The following is a 16894-nucleotide window of genomic DNA, read 5'->3' on the forward strand; positions in this document are numbered from 1 at the left end:
CACCCAGGCACCCTGAGAACAACTTTCTAACTAGTCTGTTGAGAGCAATAAACGTTTGATAAAAAGAAAAATTACATATATTCCTCTCTCACAAATATAGATACAAAATCTTAACTAAATATAAGCAAACTCAGTTATTGAATGTGACTGATTCTTTAAAGTTTATTTTTATGGTGATAGGTGTGATCACAACATTCATCTACTCTGTAAGTATAACTCACCTACTGATAAGTTTTGCAGCTCTCATCTACCTTTCTTCTCACAGCATCCTATGTCAGTGCTAAGTTAATGCTTTTTATTACTCATCATTGAATGAATTAGGTTTTCTTGTTACAGCTATTTACAAGAGGTTCTAGGGAGGAAAGGTGCACAGTTTGCTTCCAAGGTACACAAACCGACAGCCAGCTCTCTTCTCCGTTATACCAGATATGGATGCAAATAAGGCCTCTCTGATCACACAGCCATACCTCTCATGCTTCTCTAAAACAACTTGGGTCCAGGAAGGCTCCTGTTGCCAACCATGCTTCCCTCAGTAACCATATTAACCACTTAAACTAACAAAACGAAACAAAAAGACCTAACCCTTTAGATAGGCTCCTTACATTCAGAAAGTGTATTTTTTTTTTCATTAGTGATTTTTTTGAGAGCTTCTGCCATTGGGCCCCATTAAACTCTCTGTGCCTTATGTTCCTACTTCCTCGCTCCTGGTTTTTGTCCAATTTCAGCCAAGCTCATTCCAATTCCTGGCTACCCAAGTTCTGATACCCCAATTCCTGCTTTGGCTGCAGCAAACAAGGGGTCTATACTTCCTGTTTAGACCCCTCACAGTTAAGGAGTCACACTTAAGACAAGGAGACCCTTCATCTTTAAGGTGACAGGTTCCTATTCCAGGCCATGGGTCCTTTAGCCACTTTCTGCACTTCTTCTATGGGCAGGTTCTTCTGGAAGACCAGAAGCTTTGGGCAGCCCTTACATATATTTTGTACTCTGTGGATTACGCCTACCTTTAGTTATTCCCAAAATGGAAATTGTATCTGCTTTACTCCACTCTGCTTGTGATTTTATAGGATTTCTTTGATACAGATAAAGACAGAACTGTACTATGATGTTAAAATCTTCTAACACAGGAGCACCTGGGTGGCTCAGTTGGTTAAGCATCTGCCTTTGGCTGGGGTCATGATCTCTAGTGTCCTGGGATGGAGCCCTGTGTAAGGCTCCCTACTCAGTGGGGAGTCTGCTTTTCCCTCTCCCTCTGCTCCTCCCCCGGCAGTGCGCACGCACGCGCACGCGCGCTCTCTCTCTCTCTCTCATTCACTCTCTTTCTCTCCAATAAATAAATAAAATCTAAAAATAAAAATAAAAATAGTGTTTGGGACACCTGGGTGCCTCAGTTGGTTAAGCATCTGGCTTTGGCTCAGGTTATGATCCCAGGGTCCTGGGATCAAGTCCCTCATCAGGCTCCTTGCTCAGTGGGGAGCCTGCTTCTCCCTCTGCCTGCCCCCTTCCCCCACTCATGCTCTCTAAAAAATAAATAAATAAAATCTTGAAAAAAATCTTCTAATACACAGCTTTTCAAACTTTAAGGCGCCTATGACTTGCCCAAGGATTTTGTTAAAATGCAGATTCTTAACTCAGTATTTCTGGGTGGGACCTGAGATTCTGCATTTCTTTTTTTTTTTTTAAAGATTTTTATTTATTTATTTGATAGAGATCACAAGTAGGCAGAGAGGTAGGCAGAGAGAGAGGGGGAAGCAGGCTCCCTGCTAAGCAGGGAGCCCGATGTGGGGCTCAATCCCAGGACCCTGGAATCATGACCTGAGCCGAAAGCAGAGGCTTTAACCCACTGAGCCACCCAGGCGCCCCAGATTCTGCATTTCTAACAAGTTCTCAAATAGTGCTGGTATGACTGCTCTATGAACCACATTTTTAAGTACCAAGAAATTATACTACTTCATGTAAAGCCATGGTTTTTACTTTGTTTTTAATCTGAAGGTTAATTTTTTTCACTATTAGAACCCTTCTCCCTTAGCCGGTTAAGTGTCCAAGTCTTGATTTCAGCCCAGGTCATGATCTCAGGGTTGTGGGATTGAGCAATTCCAACCCCCCACCCCACTGCCTGCCTCAGGCTCTACACTCAGCACAGAGACTGTTTTGAGTTTCTCTCTCCCTCTCCCTCTGCCTCTACTCACTCTCGCACACATTCTCTCTCTAATAAGTAAATACATAAATAAATAAATCATTTTTTTAAAAAATAGAATAACTGGGACGCCTGGGTGGCTCAGTTCGTTAAGCAGCTGCCTTCAGCTCAGGTCATGATCCCAGTGTCCTGGGATCGAGTCCCACATCGGGCTCCTTGTTCCGTAGGAAGCCTGCTTCTCCCTCTGCCACTCTGTCTGCCTGTGATCACTCTCTCTCTCTCATTCTCTGACAAATAAATAAAATCTTAAAAAAAAAAATAGGATAACTACTATTTACTGAGAGATCACTATGGATAAATTCAGTAAGAACCCTACAAGACAGATACTAGCATTACTATCACCATTTTTCAGATAAAAAGATGCACAGATAAAGTAACTTCCCAACACAGCATGGTAAGTAATAAAGCAAGGGTTAAATCCAGGCAGTATGCCTCTTGAGCCAGCTTTCATTTTCACACCCAGTATATTACACTGTCTAAAAATTTCAACAGTTTACCTCTTAGCCAATTAAAGCCAATATAATCATATATCCAGCAGATATACTAAGAAAAATATCAAATAATGGTTTATGTACATTATTCAAATTTCACCTTCACTTATACATAGACTGAAAAAAAAGATGAACATTCAACTTTTCTATTATCAAATAATTTTATTAGTAAGATGAATTGTCCCACAGGGAAATGTTTTCCTGTAGCACTGGGAGAGGTTATTATCAATGAAGAAGGGTTTATTTCAAAAATCTATTCAATGAGGTACTCAAATTTTGACTTTTCATTGAACTAACTCTTTAAAACTATGCCGAACAAAGTATGTATGTGCTTTATTGTTGGCAATATAACATATCACAGGTAGAATTAAAGAGATATTATTAAAGGAGATTCATTGCTTTCAAAGAAAATAAACTGACAACAGCTCTACATGGACAGTTGAGTAACTGATCAAACTTCCCCAGAAAGCGTAAGATCACAATTACGGACAATTAATCAAGATAATAAATATCTATAATGCCAAGGTATCTGTAAATTATAACTTTGCTTTTGTATATAGGGACTATACTATTGATAAGAGGCTTAAACTAGAGTGCTTAAATAGGCTGCAATAATTAACAATGACTTAAAAAGAACATGTGAGGAATTTTTAATTATTTCCAGCCTATAGCTAAGCAACTGGAGATCTGATGCTACAAAAACATGACTGTAATAGGTCTGGAGATAGTAGTTTGGTTTCCCCTTAGCAGAAGTTTAAAATAAACAAGTTTCTGATCATTTTTATACTGAAAACACAAAGCAGAATTCATACTATCCAAAAAGCTATATAATTACCCTAGGTTTAAGAGGCTTTACTGTTGGAATATCAGTTCCTTCAGCTCTTTGTCTGCTTGAATCAAAAGTCTTCCGCTTCTTAGTGGCAGTTTTCTGGCAAATGGGTCCATGTTTTTTCTATTAAGATAAAGAAATATAATGCATCATTTTCTTTTCTATAGAAAGTAAATCTATAAACTTCAAATTGTTATTTGAGACCAATTTCAAAACTAGAAGATGAAATAATATATAAATACGATATTTTGCTTTAACTAAAACCATTAAAAAGTATATATAATGCATGCTCCAAGTTATTTCTCAAGAAAATATGAATACTATATACAAAAAGAAAGCATAAATAGTCTTCCAAAATTTTATTAAGAGTTATTGACGGGGCGCCTGGGTGGCTCAGTGGGTTAAGCCACTGCCTTTGGCTCAGGTCATGATCTCAGGGTCCTGGGATCGAGCCCCGCATCGGGCTCTCTGCTTGGCGGGGAGCCTGCTTCCCTTCCTCTCTCTCTGCCTGCCTCTCTGCCTACTTGTGATCTCTCTCTGTCAAATAAATAAATAAAATCTTTTAAATAAATAAATAAATAAATAAAAGAGTTATTGACTATTCCAGTTTTCACACTAAGAATAAGGAAAATAATGTAACAAAGCCAAAGTTATTTAAGTGGGAAAAAAAAAAAAGAGTTATCTTCATTATTAAATACATGAAAATAGATACTGGAAAAAGAATGTAAACAGAGACTACATTAGTGTGAGGATTACAAAAATTAAAGCAATAATAGTAGTAAGCTGGGTTACTAAAGTTCTTAATACAACAGTAGCATGTTACCATATTACATTTACATATTACAAGGAACAAGTTTATCTTTCTTTACCCATGATTTTTGAGCTATCTAGCATTCCACTTCTATAGGTTTTTTAAATATGGCTGCCAACTCATTCATTCAATCATTCATGTATTCATTTTAAGGACATTACAATGATTGCTCTTATAAATGACGTTCAGTTAACCTACTGGATAAATAATTATTTTTCCTCTTCCAAATAAAATACGTTAACTGAAGTGCACTATATGCACTTTTTTTCTTTTGTATTTTGATAAACACTGAACAAGCTAGAACTGTTAAACTTTATCTGAGAATATAAAATATTTATATTTTCAATATATACTTAGAAATTAATACATACTTGTTTTCAGTTTTCATTTTAACAAGCAAGTACTATAATTATAGCTATTAGAATAAAAATCTCTTAAATATGGAAAAAATAAAAGTGTGGCTAGCAAGCAATTTTCTGTTAGATGCCTGTTCTTACATTGAGTTGTGTCAAAAGTATGTAGTACTTATTTCCAAATATGATGTGTTATATAAGCTGTAGTTGTATAGTGATTACATTATTTAATTAAATATTAAATAAGGGCAAAAGAAGGCATTTTCTTTCCTATGTAAACTGAGCTGAATGCTTTGAAAATGGTTTGAAAAACAGCGAGATGATACAAAAACAACAAAATCATTGAGTTAAGTGTGGGCAAGAAGTTTTTAAAGAACAAAGGAAAAAAAGCTGTCATTATTTAAAAAGAGTCGATATTCCAACAGATATTTTGGATCATTAAATCCTTGTTTTACTTTAAAGAAACAAACTGAAAATAGTAACACACATTCTGGACTGTGGCAGAACTTTAATCAGCAGAAGCATATTCAAAGAAAAGTCTTTATTCTGCATCAAAATATTAATAAATGTATTTTTATATTTAAGGTAAAAATAAAATATTTTAAGTACATAGGCATTTTTTCATTATTCTCTAGTTGGTTATTTAACATTGAAATCAATTAAAAGTACTCCTATTTGTGTTACTAATAAAAGTAGCTAAAGAATGTATAATATAAAAAATAAAAATTTAAAAAGAATGCATAATATAGGTATATAATTTAGGTACACTTTTAATTGAAAACAACTTTTCTTCAAATATTTCAAATATACATAAGAATTAAGAGCATAGTGTCATGAACTCCCACTTACTCATCAACAATTACCAGCAATTTAGCAATCTTGTCATCTATCCCAGCTCTTTTTCCTAAGGTACTTTAAAGCAGATCCCAGACACATATCACTCTTTATCTTTAAATACATAATTACGCACTTCTGAGTTTTTGTTAATATTCCCACACAGAAACACTTTAACAGAGTAGTTCTGAAGACCAAACTATGAAGGAGAGACCTCTCTAGAAGAAAGACATAGGTGGAACTGATACACTTGAACAAAGAACACTGACTAGTATCTCTTTAAATTATTGCACAGAGGTTCTTCCCAAGATAGTTGTCCTAAATTATCGAATAATTACAGATCTATCATAATCCAAAGGAAAAATGTACTCACTAATGCCACTGGAAAGAACGTTCTTCCACAAATCTTGCAAGGTAACAATTCTCCTACTTGCACACTCCCATTTTCTAAAAGAGAAAAGAATTTAATCAATAAATTCTTTGTTCAAATTGTGAAACTTCCAAATTTTAATGACCTCATATATAAGCTGTCAGTTCTTGTGGAAAATGTCTTGTTTCATTTTGGAATAAGTAATATTATTAAAAGAGGCACAAGACTTAGAGTTATCAGTGGTCAAAAAGGACATGCCAAATACTGACGTCATGATTTAAGTATCACCAAACTGATATTGTTGGAAATATCTTGTTTTCTTTCATTTTACACAAACCAATTTGTTACATTCTCTGAATTTATAGCCTGTCTCTACTGTAAATTACCAAACTTTAAACATTGTTTACCTTGAGGTTAATATTATATATTATTAATCTTCAAAGGATTAAGATATAACATTGGTGATCAGTGAGATGGCTTCCTGAGATGATCTAAGGATTCTAAGATAAAAAGAATCTTGTTCTGGGACACCTGGGTAGCTCAGTCCATTGGGCATCTGCCTTTGGCTGAGGTCATGATCCTGATCCTGGGATCAAGTCTCACATCAGGCTCCTTGCTCAGTGGGGAGCCTGGTTCTCCTTCTCCTACTCTGCCTGCAGCTCCCCCTGCTTTGCTCCCTCTCTCTCTCTCACAAATAAATAAAATCTTAAAAAAAAAAGAATTGGTCTGTGTAACAGCAGACAATAGGAACTATAATGCCTTAAAGAATCCCTAGTTACTATGCTTACCTTTATTATATAAATTGTTCATTATTTTATACATATAATACTATATAAGAATTCAATAGACCAGCAAACTGAGATATTCCGTCCTATGGCACAATTCATCAAATGACCGGCAAGTAGCTGAAACTTTTACTCAATCAAAACTTACTGCATCTATCACACATTTTCATACAACAGATTTTGTTACCAAATTGATTTAAAAGAAACAACTACATTCTTTGGAATTCTACATAGCTGAGTCTATTTGTCATTTTACTGTCTAGCCAATTATCAAAACTAAATTTATTTCCTTACCTGTGATTTTCTAAAAATGGTACTTGAATCTGTATCTTAACTATATTAAATCTATTTTATTTATTTAATAATTAAATATATTAACAATATATAATTAATATATAATATAAAATAATAATTGAATATAATTCATAATTAGATACATTTAAATGTATTTCTTAAATATATTTTCTGCTGAAATTTTACTGTTAAAATTCCTTTATCACATGAAAGACAAATAGCCACTTTGTTTTAGAAGTAACCTAAAAAAACTCATGAGAAAAGTACAATTATGACTTCATGTAATTTGTTCCAAAGCATTTAGTAAGTTCAAGAAAACTAAAAGAAGAATCAAAATAGACATGGGTGGGAATATAATCAAACTATAACAGAAAAACTGTTTTGTTCTCTCATTCTCTCAATACTCCACTGCCCTATTTTAATGGTAAAAAGTGACTATCATCTCAAATGGAGGCAATGTCTCTACGGTGGCAGTAAAGCTGTGGGCACTACAAAAGCAAAGATTTGCCTGAATTGTTCCTCTCCAATACCAGAGGTTAGGTTATCTAAGGAGAACAGGGACTTAATTTCACTATGTATCCGTAACATACACTAAGAATGTCTTCATAATGATGCTCAAAGTGATGCCACATGATACATAATCTATTAAGCTTGTTTACTTATAATTTTCATATAACCTTTTAAATTCTAAGCAATGATTTAAAAATTCATCAATACAAAATGTTAGAGTATCACTTATTTTACCTGCTTTAAAGTATACTTCAGTTAAAGAAATAAAGAAAAATTTTACAAAAATTTTGAAGTCATTACTTCATTCAAAATAAATAAAGATATAAATTTTTAATTTCCTCCCTCTTATATTAGCTAGTCATACAGCATAGCCCTATAATTCACAAAGTATAACATGCACATGTATGTTAGTGTGAACATCCTCTTCTACCAACACGTCATAATCAGCTTAGATTCAGAGTCACAAAGCTACATTTTGTTGTAATGATATTCATTAAAAGACATGACAGCTTAGCAAAAAAGGCACTGAAATTTGTCTCATAAGTCCCAGAACTATAACTCCCTGGGGAAGATATTTAACCTCACTAAGGGTTCAGCCTCCTCTTGTATGAAATTTGGAAGGAAGTTAGGTTGAATGACATACATGGCCCCCTTCTATCTAATACACCATAACAAATATACTATATGTATTTAATAAAACCTACCTTAATACCACATTAGCAAGAAAAGTACATGGATGATAATATACCCTCTTACTGGCATTAAATTAAACAAAAATTTGGTCAGATATAAGGATGACTAAACCAGCTGACCAACTGCAGATGGAGGAATGAATGCTTCAGGTAGCATGCAGAATGCTGAGAAAATCAATTCCACTTGTCTATATATGGAACTGAGAATCTGCAAGGAACTATAGCAAAGAACAAGATGTTTCTCTCCTTGTTGGAAAAGTCTTCACTACATGAATTAGAAGAAAAATGTATGACTAATCATATAAATAGCCTCAGTTTAACATTTGTTAAATGAGGATTTTATCTGCTCTGTCTACCTTAAAACTTAAGGGGTCATCTGAGATGTTACACATGAAAATGCTTTACAACCAATAAAATAAGAAAATACTCTTCTCCAGCACTTGAAGGCAAACACTAATCTCTCTTGTGTAGCAAAAGCAAGCAAACTGTGAGGCTTATAAAAACATAGTGGAGATGATATGCAGAGAGGGGTGACTATTGTAGCACTGTCAAAAGAAGCACTCAAATTAATGGATAAAACCAAGTAACTAAAGTACCTTAATATTCTAAAACTCTCCATAACTTCTCTTTATAAAATTTATCTCACACACAGTGTTGATTCTGTTATGCATTACTGTATTTGGCAACTTCAAAACCTGCACCATAAGGCTTGAAATGGTATCTTTATATAATACTATGATATATATTACATATATATAGATGTGAAATAATATGCTGTTATCTAAATAGTTATGACATTCTAAAATGTATCTATTTAAGAAATAGGAAAGAACATTTTCAAAAGAAATGAAATCTTGGAAATTAAGAACAGTGCTGGCTTCTGTGTAGCATGTCTCTTTCTTCACCATGGGTCACTGCTCATCTGAATCCAACCTTTAAAACAAACCTTCGTTTTGAAGCAAACAGCATCCGTTATACAGTCTTCTTCCAACAATCCTTTTCAAAATCTAATTATTTTCAGGTCAACAATCCCTAATAATCTCAAAAGACTTTCCTCTTTGAGTTCATCCTAGATTTCAACAGTTAAACATTCACACTTAACCTACTCAACACAGAGCCTTCACAGTTAAACATTCACACTTAACCTACTCAACACAGAGCCTTCACAGTTAAACATTCACACTTAACCTACTCAACACAGAGCCTTCAGTCTACTCCTCTTTAGTCCACCACTCCAGTTCAACAAAAATAACAACTGTTAAAATAGTTTAGTAATGGTCCACCTCTGGACTCTTAAAATACCCAAGCACCTTCTCTGGCCATGTACTCCTACCTTCTACCTCTCTTTAAATCACTTTCTTGATCTCAGAATGATTTGCATCTTCTTGATAACCCATTCCTCATTGCACTTTTCTTCCTACTCAGTCTGAACCTGACTAGTCATTTCTACTTTCACCAATCACCCTCAAATCCTTTGATCCATGGTCACATGTTTGGCAAATCCTAGATTAAAGGAATGAGTTTTCTTAGAGCAGAACTTCCTCAGTATTAAAAAAGGGATTTAGTATATTATTATTTTCCTAACAGAAATCTTGACCCCAGGAGATATTTAGGACCAATGTCCTGAGTAGCACATCTTTTGAAACACTGGCTTACCTTTACTAACTCCTCTTTACCTCCTCCCTTTCTCTTCTACCTAAACTGCAGGAAAACTTTATCAGGCCCAAACACTACATTAAAATAGATCAATTTGTTGATTCCCCCAAGTATTTGTTGAGCATCTAGCATGAGACAGAAACTGTTCTTTTTTTTTTTTTTTTTTTAAGATTTAATTTATTTATTTGACAGATTGAAGAGAGCACAAGCAAAAGGAATGGCAGGAAGAGGGAGAGGGAGAAGGAGACTCCCGAATGTGGGGCTTGACCCCAGGACTCTGGGATCATGATCTGAGCTGAAGGCAGCAGCTTAACCAACTGAGCCATCCAGGTGCCCTGAGACAGGAACTGTTCGATGAGGTAAGCAAACAGTGATGATCTTACAGAGCTTCTACTCTTCTAACATGGAAAAAATAAAAACAAATACATAAAATGTCAGGTAGTGATAAGCACAATGCAGAAAAATAGAGCAGAGTAAGAAGAGAGAAGACAGTCATAGGGTTATCTGTAAGTGTATTTGGAAAGTGGGTATGATCGGGGAAAGCTTTAATGAGGAGACTTTTAAAGCAGAGACCTTCAGATATTAATATTAACTCTTCATCAAAGCTAGACAACACTTGTGCTTCTTTTTCTCTCTCATATCTAAGTCATATCTCACCTCTCCTCCCTTTCTAATTCCCACAATCTGTGCCTTAGTTCAAATCCCCATCCCATATACATATTTCCAGTCTCTTCTTTCTCCAGCCTATCCTGTACCATAGCCATCTATAGAGTAAGACTGCATACAATCCCTTCCAAGCATGCTTTTTACTTCTACTGAAACACTTCTAAGTTCCTAACACACTTATATGAGTTTGCCCATCCAATCAACAAGGACTGAGGGGAACTCCTATGTACTAGGCACCTCGCTTAATGCTTTATGTATGTGACATCATTTAATATTAATATAGTTCAGGTAGATTAGTATTTAAAGCCTCCATTTTTTATAGCTGAGGAAACTGAAGTGGAGATTTACTAAACCACCGAACTAAAAAGAAAAAAAACAATGATCCAAACACAGGCCTCTCTAACACACTGGCTTTTAAAATAACCTAGCATCTAACTCACACTAAAAAACAACGAATGCTAGATAAATCAATAAAGATGAAGAATTATTCAGTAAACTAGCATGTGTTTGGACTAGAGAAAACAAAACCAAAAGGAAACCCTAATGGGACAATAATGCTTTCTTCAACTAAATCTAGGGTACACCAGAGAAGAGCAATTAGACTTCTAAAGAGGTTTTAGAGGGCAGTACACTAAGATCTGTTAATTTAGTAAGCTGAAAAGGAATGGAGAGCCTGATCTCTATTACAACTGTTAATAACCACTTATCAAGATGTTATGAAAGAAATGACAATAGTGTATTTATTAAATCTGCTTAAAGTTTATCATCTCTCCATTTTATAGATGCAAAGCTTAGGAGAGACTAAAACTCTCCCAAGTCTAGACCTAATTCTATAGGCCTTAGGTATACCTACAGGGCACAAGAGTTAGGTGAAAAGAAATTAAAGGTTTTGCTCCAATTACACACAGAACACAGAAATTCTCAAATATAGATGATACAAAATCATGAGCGATAATTTATATTTAGTTTTGAAATAGAGTATTCAGACTACTACCTCATCTCTTAACGATCAGGGAACATGAGAAGTCCCAGAAGACCAAAAATAATAAAAGTGGCACATGCTTTATATGTAAACTCTTTATATTCTTAAAAGAGTATGATAATCTTCAATAGAATCTGTAAATATGTAAAAATAATAAATTTGTAAATTTATAAATTTATAAATTTGTAAATTTGTAAATATGTAAAAATAATAAAAGTGGCACATGCTTTATATGTAAACTCTTTATATTTTTAAAAGAGTATGATAATCTTCAATAGAATTTTTTAAGGGGCCATATATTTTCTGGTTTTGCAATCAAGATTAGTCCAGTAATTAGCTTCAGCTAGAAACATGAGTTTGACACCCAACAGTACAATATTTACTCAATTACTATGACATGGTAAGCAAATTCCTGGAGATTTTCTACAGGACTGCAATATAACATTTATTAGACCTCAAAGTGCTAGACTTTAGGGGGAAAGCTGGTTAAAGGATCTGCCTTTGGCTCAAGTCATGATCCTGACATCCTGGGATAAAGTCCCTGCATCTAGCTCTCTGCTCAGAGGGGAGTCTGCTTTTCTCTCTCCCTCCTCACTCCTTATGCTTTCTCTCTAATATATATATATATAAAATCTTTAAAAAAACAAAACAAAACAAAAACAAAACAAAAAAAAATCAAAATAAAACAAAAACCCCAAGTGTTAGACTTTAACTTCCATTAGAGGCAAAACTTTATCTTATTTATCACTGTATCAGTGTTTATTAAATGAAGACATGGATAAATGAAGGCATGGATGAATGAATTAATGGATGGAACCAAAGATTCCAACTTCTGATCTTTGCAAAATAGGACCTAACAGGGACTGATTTTTCAACTGTTTTGTTCTACAAAAAAAAAACCTATTTCATGTATTTTAACTTAACCTAATTAGAACTAAACACATCATAATGATAGTAACTCATTTTGTTAAACAATAAACAAAAACAAAATACCCCCAAAAGTAAGGAGCAAGTACTGTTTACCGTGACACATCATAAGCTGGGCCCATAAAACATACCCCTCATAACATATCACATCAGAATACATGTATTTTTCCACAAATGTATTGAATACTACACTGGGTTTTCATTATATTTTAAAAGCATTCTTAGTAAGATTTCAATCGTAATGTCTTGGTATTGCTAGAATATAAGGTTCACTAAAACATAGATTCAATGAGAACAGGGTTTTTGACTTTTTCTTTTTTGCTACAACCTTGGGACCTAGAATGGTGCCTATGATAGACAAAGTCATTTATCTAGCGACAAATATTTATTAAGTACCCACTTTGGGTCAGACACTGTTTTAGGCGCTTAGCATATATAAGTGAAAAAACAGATGAAAATCTTTGCCTTAATTACAAATGTTAAATGAAATAGTAAAAATCCGCAGAAAAGTTGTTTTAAAGCACTTAATGTATGTTATGACAACTTTACAAGAATTCCAGAACCCATGATCCTAACCACTACATTACAAGACCAGCACATATTTTAAAATTTATTTTAAAAATTAGGTTCCTCCATATATCCTCTAAAAAAACAGTATCTTGAAAGTAAGAAGTGTGATCATTACAATTCTTATTTCATGGAAACTTAATGATCTCCCTGAAATAAATTACACGACCAGAGAACAGGAACTTCACTTGTCACAGTACACTGCAGCTGCCCACAAAAGGAAAATTTATTAGAATTCTCATTTACCATTCTCAAGCTGTTTACTGTGAGAGTAAAAGCATTAAAACCTATCATATTCATCATTACATTTGTTTTTTTGGTATGCTTAGGTAACTGCAGAAAGTTACCAGTTACTACTTTTCACTTTATAACACAACCTGAAATAATTTGTTTTCTGGCATGCAACAATACAGGGCTCAACACCTCTCTTTATTTTTAATTCCACCTGAATCTATGTAAAATAGGAGGGGGGAAAAGAGCTAAACCAAGGCAACAGGATCTTTCATCAGCAGGATTAACCACAATTTGAAATACAACCTTGAAACTGTTGTTGCCAATGTTAACTAGTTTTTTTTCCATTGTTGTTTTTAGGCAAATGTTATATTATAGAGGATAAGACGGACAAAAATAATAGAGAAGTGAAAGAATTGGGAACAAAGCAAAATCTGGAGTCATGGTTACAGCACAAGCATTAACTCAAAGATAAGGAATCAATGCCGGCTCTTCCTTACAGAGTCGTCATTAACAAGGTCTTAAATCCTGCTGTTCATCTATTGTCCTGGATTTGAAGCTGGCCAGTGACTCTTCCTCGGTAGATGCTCTTGGCATCCCTCCGATAGAAGATGCGGCAGAAAGGGAAAAACGGTTACCTAGGGACACTGGCCAGGAAAGTGTCTGGAGCTAGAGGCTGCAAACACACCCAGCGGCCCCAGCTAAGGCTGGCAGTAGAAAGGCCATGGACATTAATGGAGAGTCCACTTTGCAAGAAAAATAAAATCTGGCTGGAGACTGTGATTATCAAAAGGGCACTCAGGAGTCAGGCAAGACCAAAAGACGGTAAAAGAGACCTGCAGGCACATGCCAAAGGAGTATCAGGCTCCCGGTCGGGAACCCCAGCTGAAGACCGTCTGAGGCGGGGCAGCCTGAGGATCCTGAGCTCCACGGTGTTGGAGGCTGAAAGGCTACCGGCCGCTAGGGACTCCGAAGGAGCGGCAGGGTCCACCGCTCCGGTCCAGCCCCTCGCCACCGGCACCTCCGTCCTGGGCACCGCGGGTTGCTTCGGGCCCGCTCTCACCGCCTGGCCCGCACCTCTCCACCTCCTCACCTTCCAGTCCCTCCATTGCGCCACCACCTTTGGATCCCCGAGATTTCTCCCCCAACACCCGCCGCCACCGCCGCCACCGCCGCTACCACCGCTGCCGCCGCCGCCGCCACCGCCCAGCTCCGGCTGTAGCAACCCGGCCGCACCTCCCACCCGCTAACATCCCGGGCTCCCATTGGCTCGACGCTTGCGGGGCGGGGCGCAGGAGGGGCGGGGCTCAGGAGAGGCGCGCCTCCCGGGGCAATTGCACCGCTGCTTCCCGACTGCGAGCTTTCCCGGTCGCCCTCCCGGTAAGCCTAAACCGCTTCAGGTTGTGCGCCGTAGCTAAACGACGTCTTTGTTCTCCTGACCGCAGACTTGTTTTCCTCACACACTATCCTTCCACTTAGAATGTCTCAGCGCCTCATGGGCAGCCCTTCACCAGTCCCTCAGTGAGTCATTACAGTTCTGTCTTCTCTCTCCCTGAGGGCTCTAAGCTAACAAGCAAACCAAACGCGCCCTTACACACGTTTGTGCAGTTCACTCTCCATTTTCCGCTAGCTGGTCACGCGACGTTACTGGAGTGTATTCCCGAGACCTGATAGTCACACACAGATTAAGGAGTTAAGGCGTTCCCCCCCCCACCCCGCCCCCTGAAATCCTACTTTGTGTCTGGGATTGTAGAACTGAGATTGCTCTGAACACTTGGGAACAATTCTCTCAGCCTGAAAGCTTGGGCCGAAAATTAGGGGTGAAACCCAGTCCACCCTTCATCTTCATCTACTCCAGACCTACCCAGGCCCTATACTTGATCATCCTTTAACTAAAATAGTCTGCTGGCTTTGTAACTTCTGAACTAACACCAAAACTATGTTTGAGCGGGGAGTTTAAGGGCGGAACTAACTACAGAATGAGGCCTATTTCTGTCAGAGTCCAAAACCTAATGAGGCCTATTTCTGTCAGAGTCCAAAGCCTATTGAGGATGAAGGTAGCTCCAAAGCTATCTAAAACTTTTGTTTAACAGTCTTTTTTTTTTTTTTAAAGATTTTATTTATTCATTTGACAGACAGAGATCACAAGTAGGCAGAGGGGCAGGCAGAGAGAGCGAGAGGAGGAAGCAGGATCCATGCTGAGCAGAGAGCCCGATGCGGGACTCGATCCCAGGACTCTGGGATCATGACCTGAGCCGAAGGCAGAGGCTTAACCCATTGAGCCACTCAGGTGCCCCTTGTTTAACAGTCTTAACACGTTTCACTAGAGCTAAGTTTCTTTAAAAATCTGATTTAGCAATGATAAACCATATTTGTTAACTCTAGTCTATCTACTGGCAAGTTATCGGTATTAATGTAACTTCTGTAACAGGTCTTCTATTAATTTTCTTATTAATCTGTTCAGTTGCGGAGTTTTCACATCGTATCTAACTTTGTTTACTATTAAAAATATGTATCTTACAAAGCAGTAGCCTTTAGGAAACAATCTTCCTCTTACTCCCCACTCAAATGAAGTTATTACAGTTGACCCTTGAATATTATGGGGGCTACGGGTGCTGACACCTGCACCGTGGAAAGTCCACGTATCACTCATGACTCCCCCAAAACTTAACTAATAGCCTGCTGTTGACTGGAAGACTTACCAATAACATAAACAACCAGTTAACACCTATATTGTATATTATATATATTATATACTCTTCTTACAATAAAGTAAGCTAGAGAAAAGAAAATGATTGGGAAAATCATAAAAAAGAGAAAATATATTTACAGTACTGTATTTATTTTTTTTTCATTTACAGTACTGTATTTATTTAAAAAACAAAAACAAAAACAAACCCATTTAAGTTTACTCTCACAGTTCAAACCTGTGCTTTTCAAGGGTCAACTATATAAACTAGAAACAAACACTAGAGGGGGACATCACCTCTTATTTGGGAAGGTTATCTAAGTAGTTGAATCTGGTATGGTTCATCTCTTACAGTCACGTGAAAGAAAACTTCCACCATTCCTGTTTCTTCCCATAGTTCTGCTCTGACTTTTCTGTTCCTCTAACATCTGAGATCTGAGGCCTTATTGGCCAGACCACAGCCATCTGCCACTTAGCCTCCCTGGCCTAAGTAGAAATGTCTTTTTTTCCTTGATGCTGCTAAAACAAAGCTAGAATTATGGGGGAGTGGATGGGTTGGACTTTTAAAAGAGCACAATATAGGAAAAAAACACACTTGGAAGAAAACCCAAAAATAAAGAAGCAATTTAGTTTACAAACTACAAGTTCTTGAACTGAACTGAAGCCAAAGATTGAGTTGGCTAATACATACTCTATTATGCATAAAAACAATAAGGCAATAATAATGATAACAATACAATTTTTAAAAATCATGTTAGGCATATTTTAGGTCCTTTTCATATGTTCACTTATTTAATCTTCAAAATAATTCTTCAGAGTAGATACTATAATTTTCATTTTTCGGAATTAATTATTTTCTAGATGTCTCAGATTAATTTTCTGCCATATATATACTCCTAGTGAATGTAACTTCGATTTAAAGTCTGGTCTGTCTGATTTTACCTATGGCAATTTCATGGCATTCCTCACTTTCCTTACTCACCTTGCCTTCTAGTTGCCTTAAATGTAAT

General features: G+C 36.4%; 1 protein-coding gene and 1 long non-coding RNA gene across 3 annotated transcripts in view; one reads left to right on the forward strand and one right to left on the reverse strand.

The window, feature by feature from the left end:
- ZC2HC1A (zinc finger C2HC-type containing 1A) overlaps nucleotides 1-14346 on the reverse strand; it is a 48523-nt gene extending 34177 nt beyond the window's left edge. For both annotated transcript variants that reach the window (XM_044245413.1, XM_044245414.1), the window contains exons 1-3: nucleotides 14289-14346; nucleotides 5889-5962; nucleotides 3524-3640 (exon numbers count right to left, since the gene is read on the reverse strand). In XM_044245413.1, coding sequence (XP_044101348.1) covers nucleotides 3524-3640; nucleotides 5889-5962; nucleotides 14289-14304 — 207 coding nt within the window. In that variant the 5' untranslated portion in view covers nucleotides 14305-14346. The remainder of the gene's footprint in view (nucleotides 1-3523; nucleotides 3641-5888; nucleotides 5963-14288) is intronic.
- A 197-nt stretch (nucleotides 14347-14543) lies between these two features.
- The window catches only part of LOC122904504, a 100177-nt gene continuing 97826 nt past the window's right edge, over nucleotides 14544-16894 (forward strand). The window contains exon 1 of the long non-coding RNA XR_006384212.1: nucleotides 14544-14575. This is a non-coding gene — a long non-coding RNA (uncharacterized LOC122904504). The remainder of the gene's footprint in view (nucleotides 14576-16894) is intronic.

The sequence above is a fragment of the Neovison vison genome, chromosome 4, assembly GCF_020171115.1.
Source record: "Neovison vison isolate M4711 chromosome 4, ASM_NN_V1, whole genome shotgun sequence".
NCBI classification, from domain to species: domain Eukaryota; kingdom Metazoa; phylum Chordata; class Mammalia; order Carnivora; family Mustelidae; genus Neogale; species Neogale vison.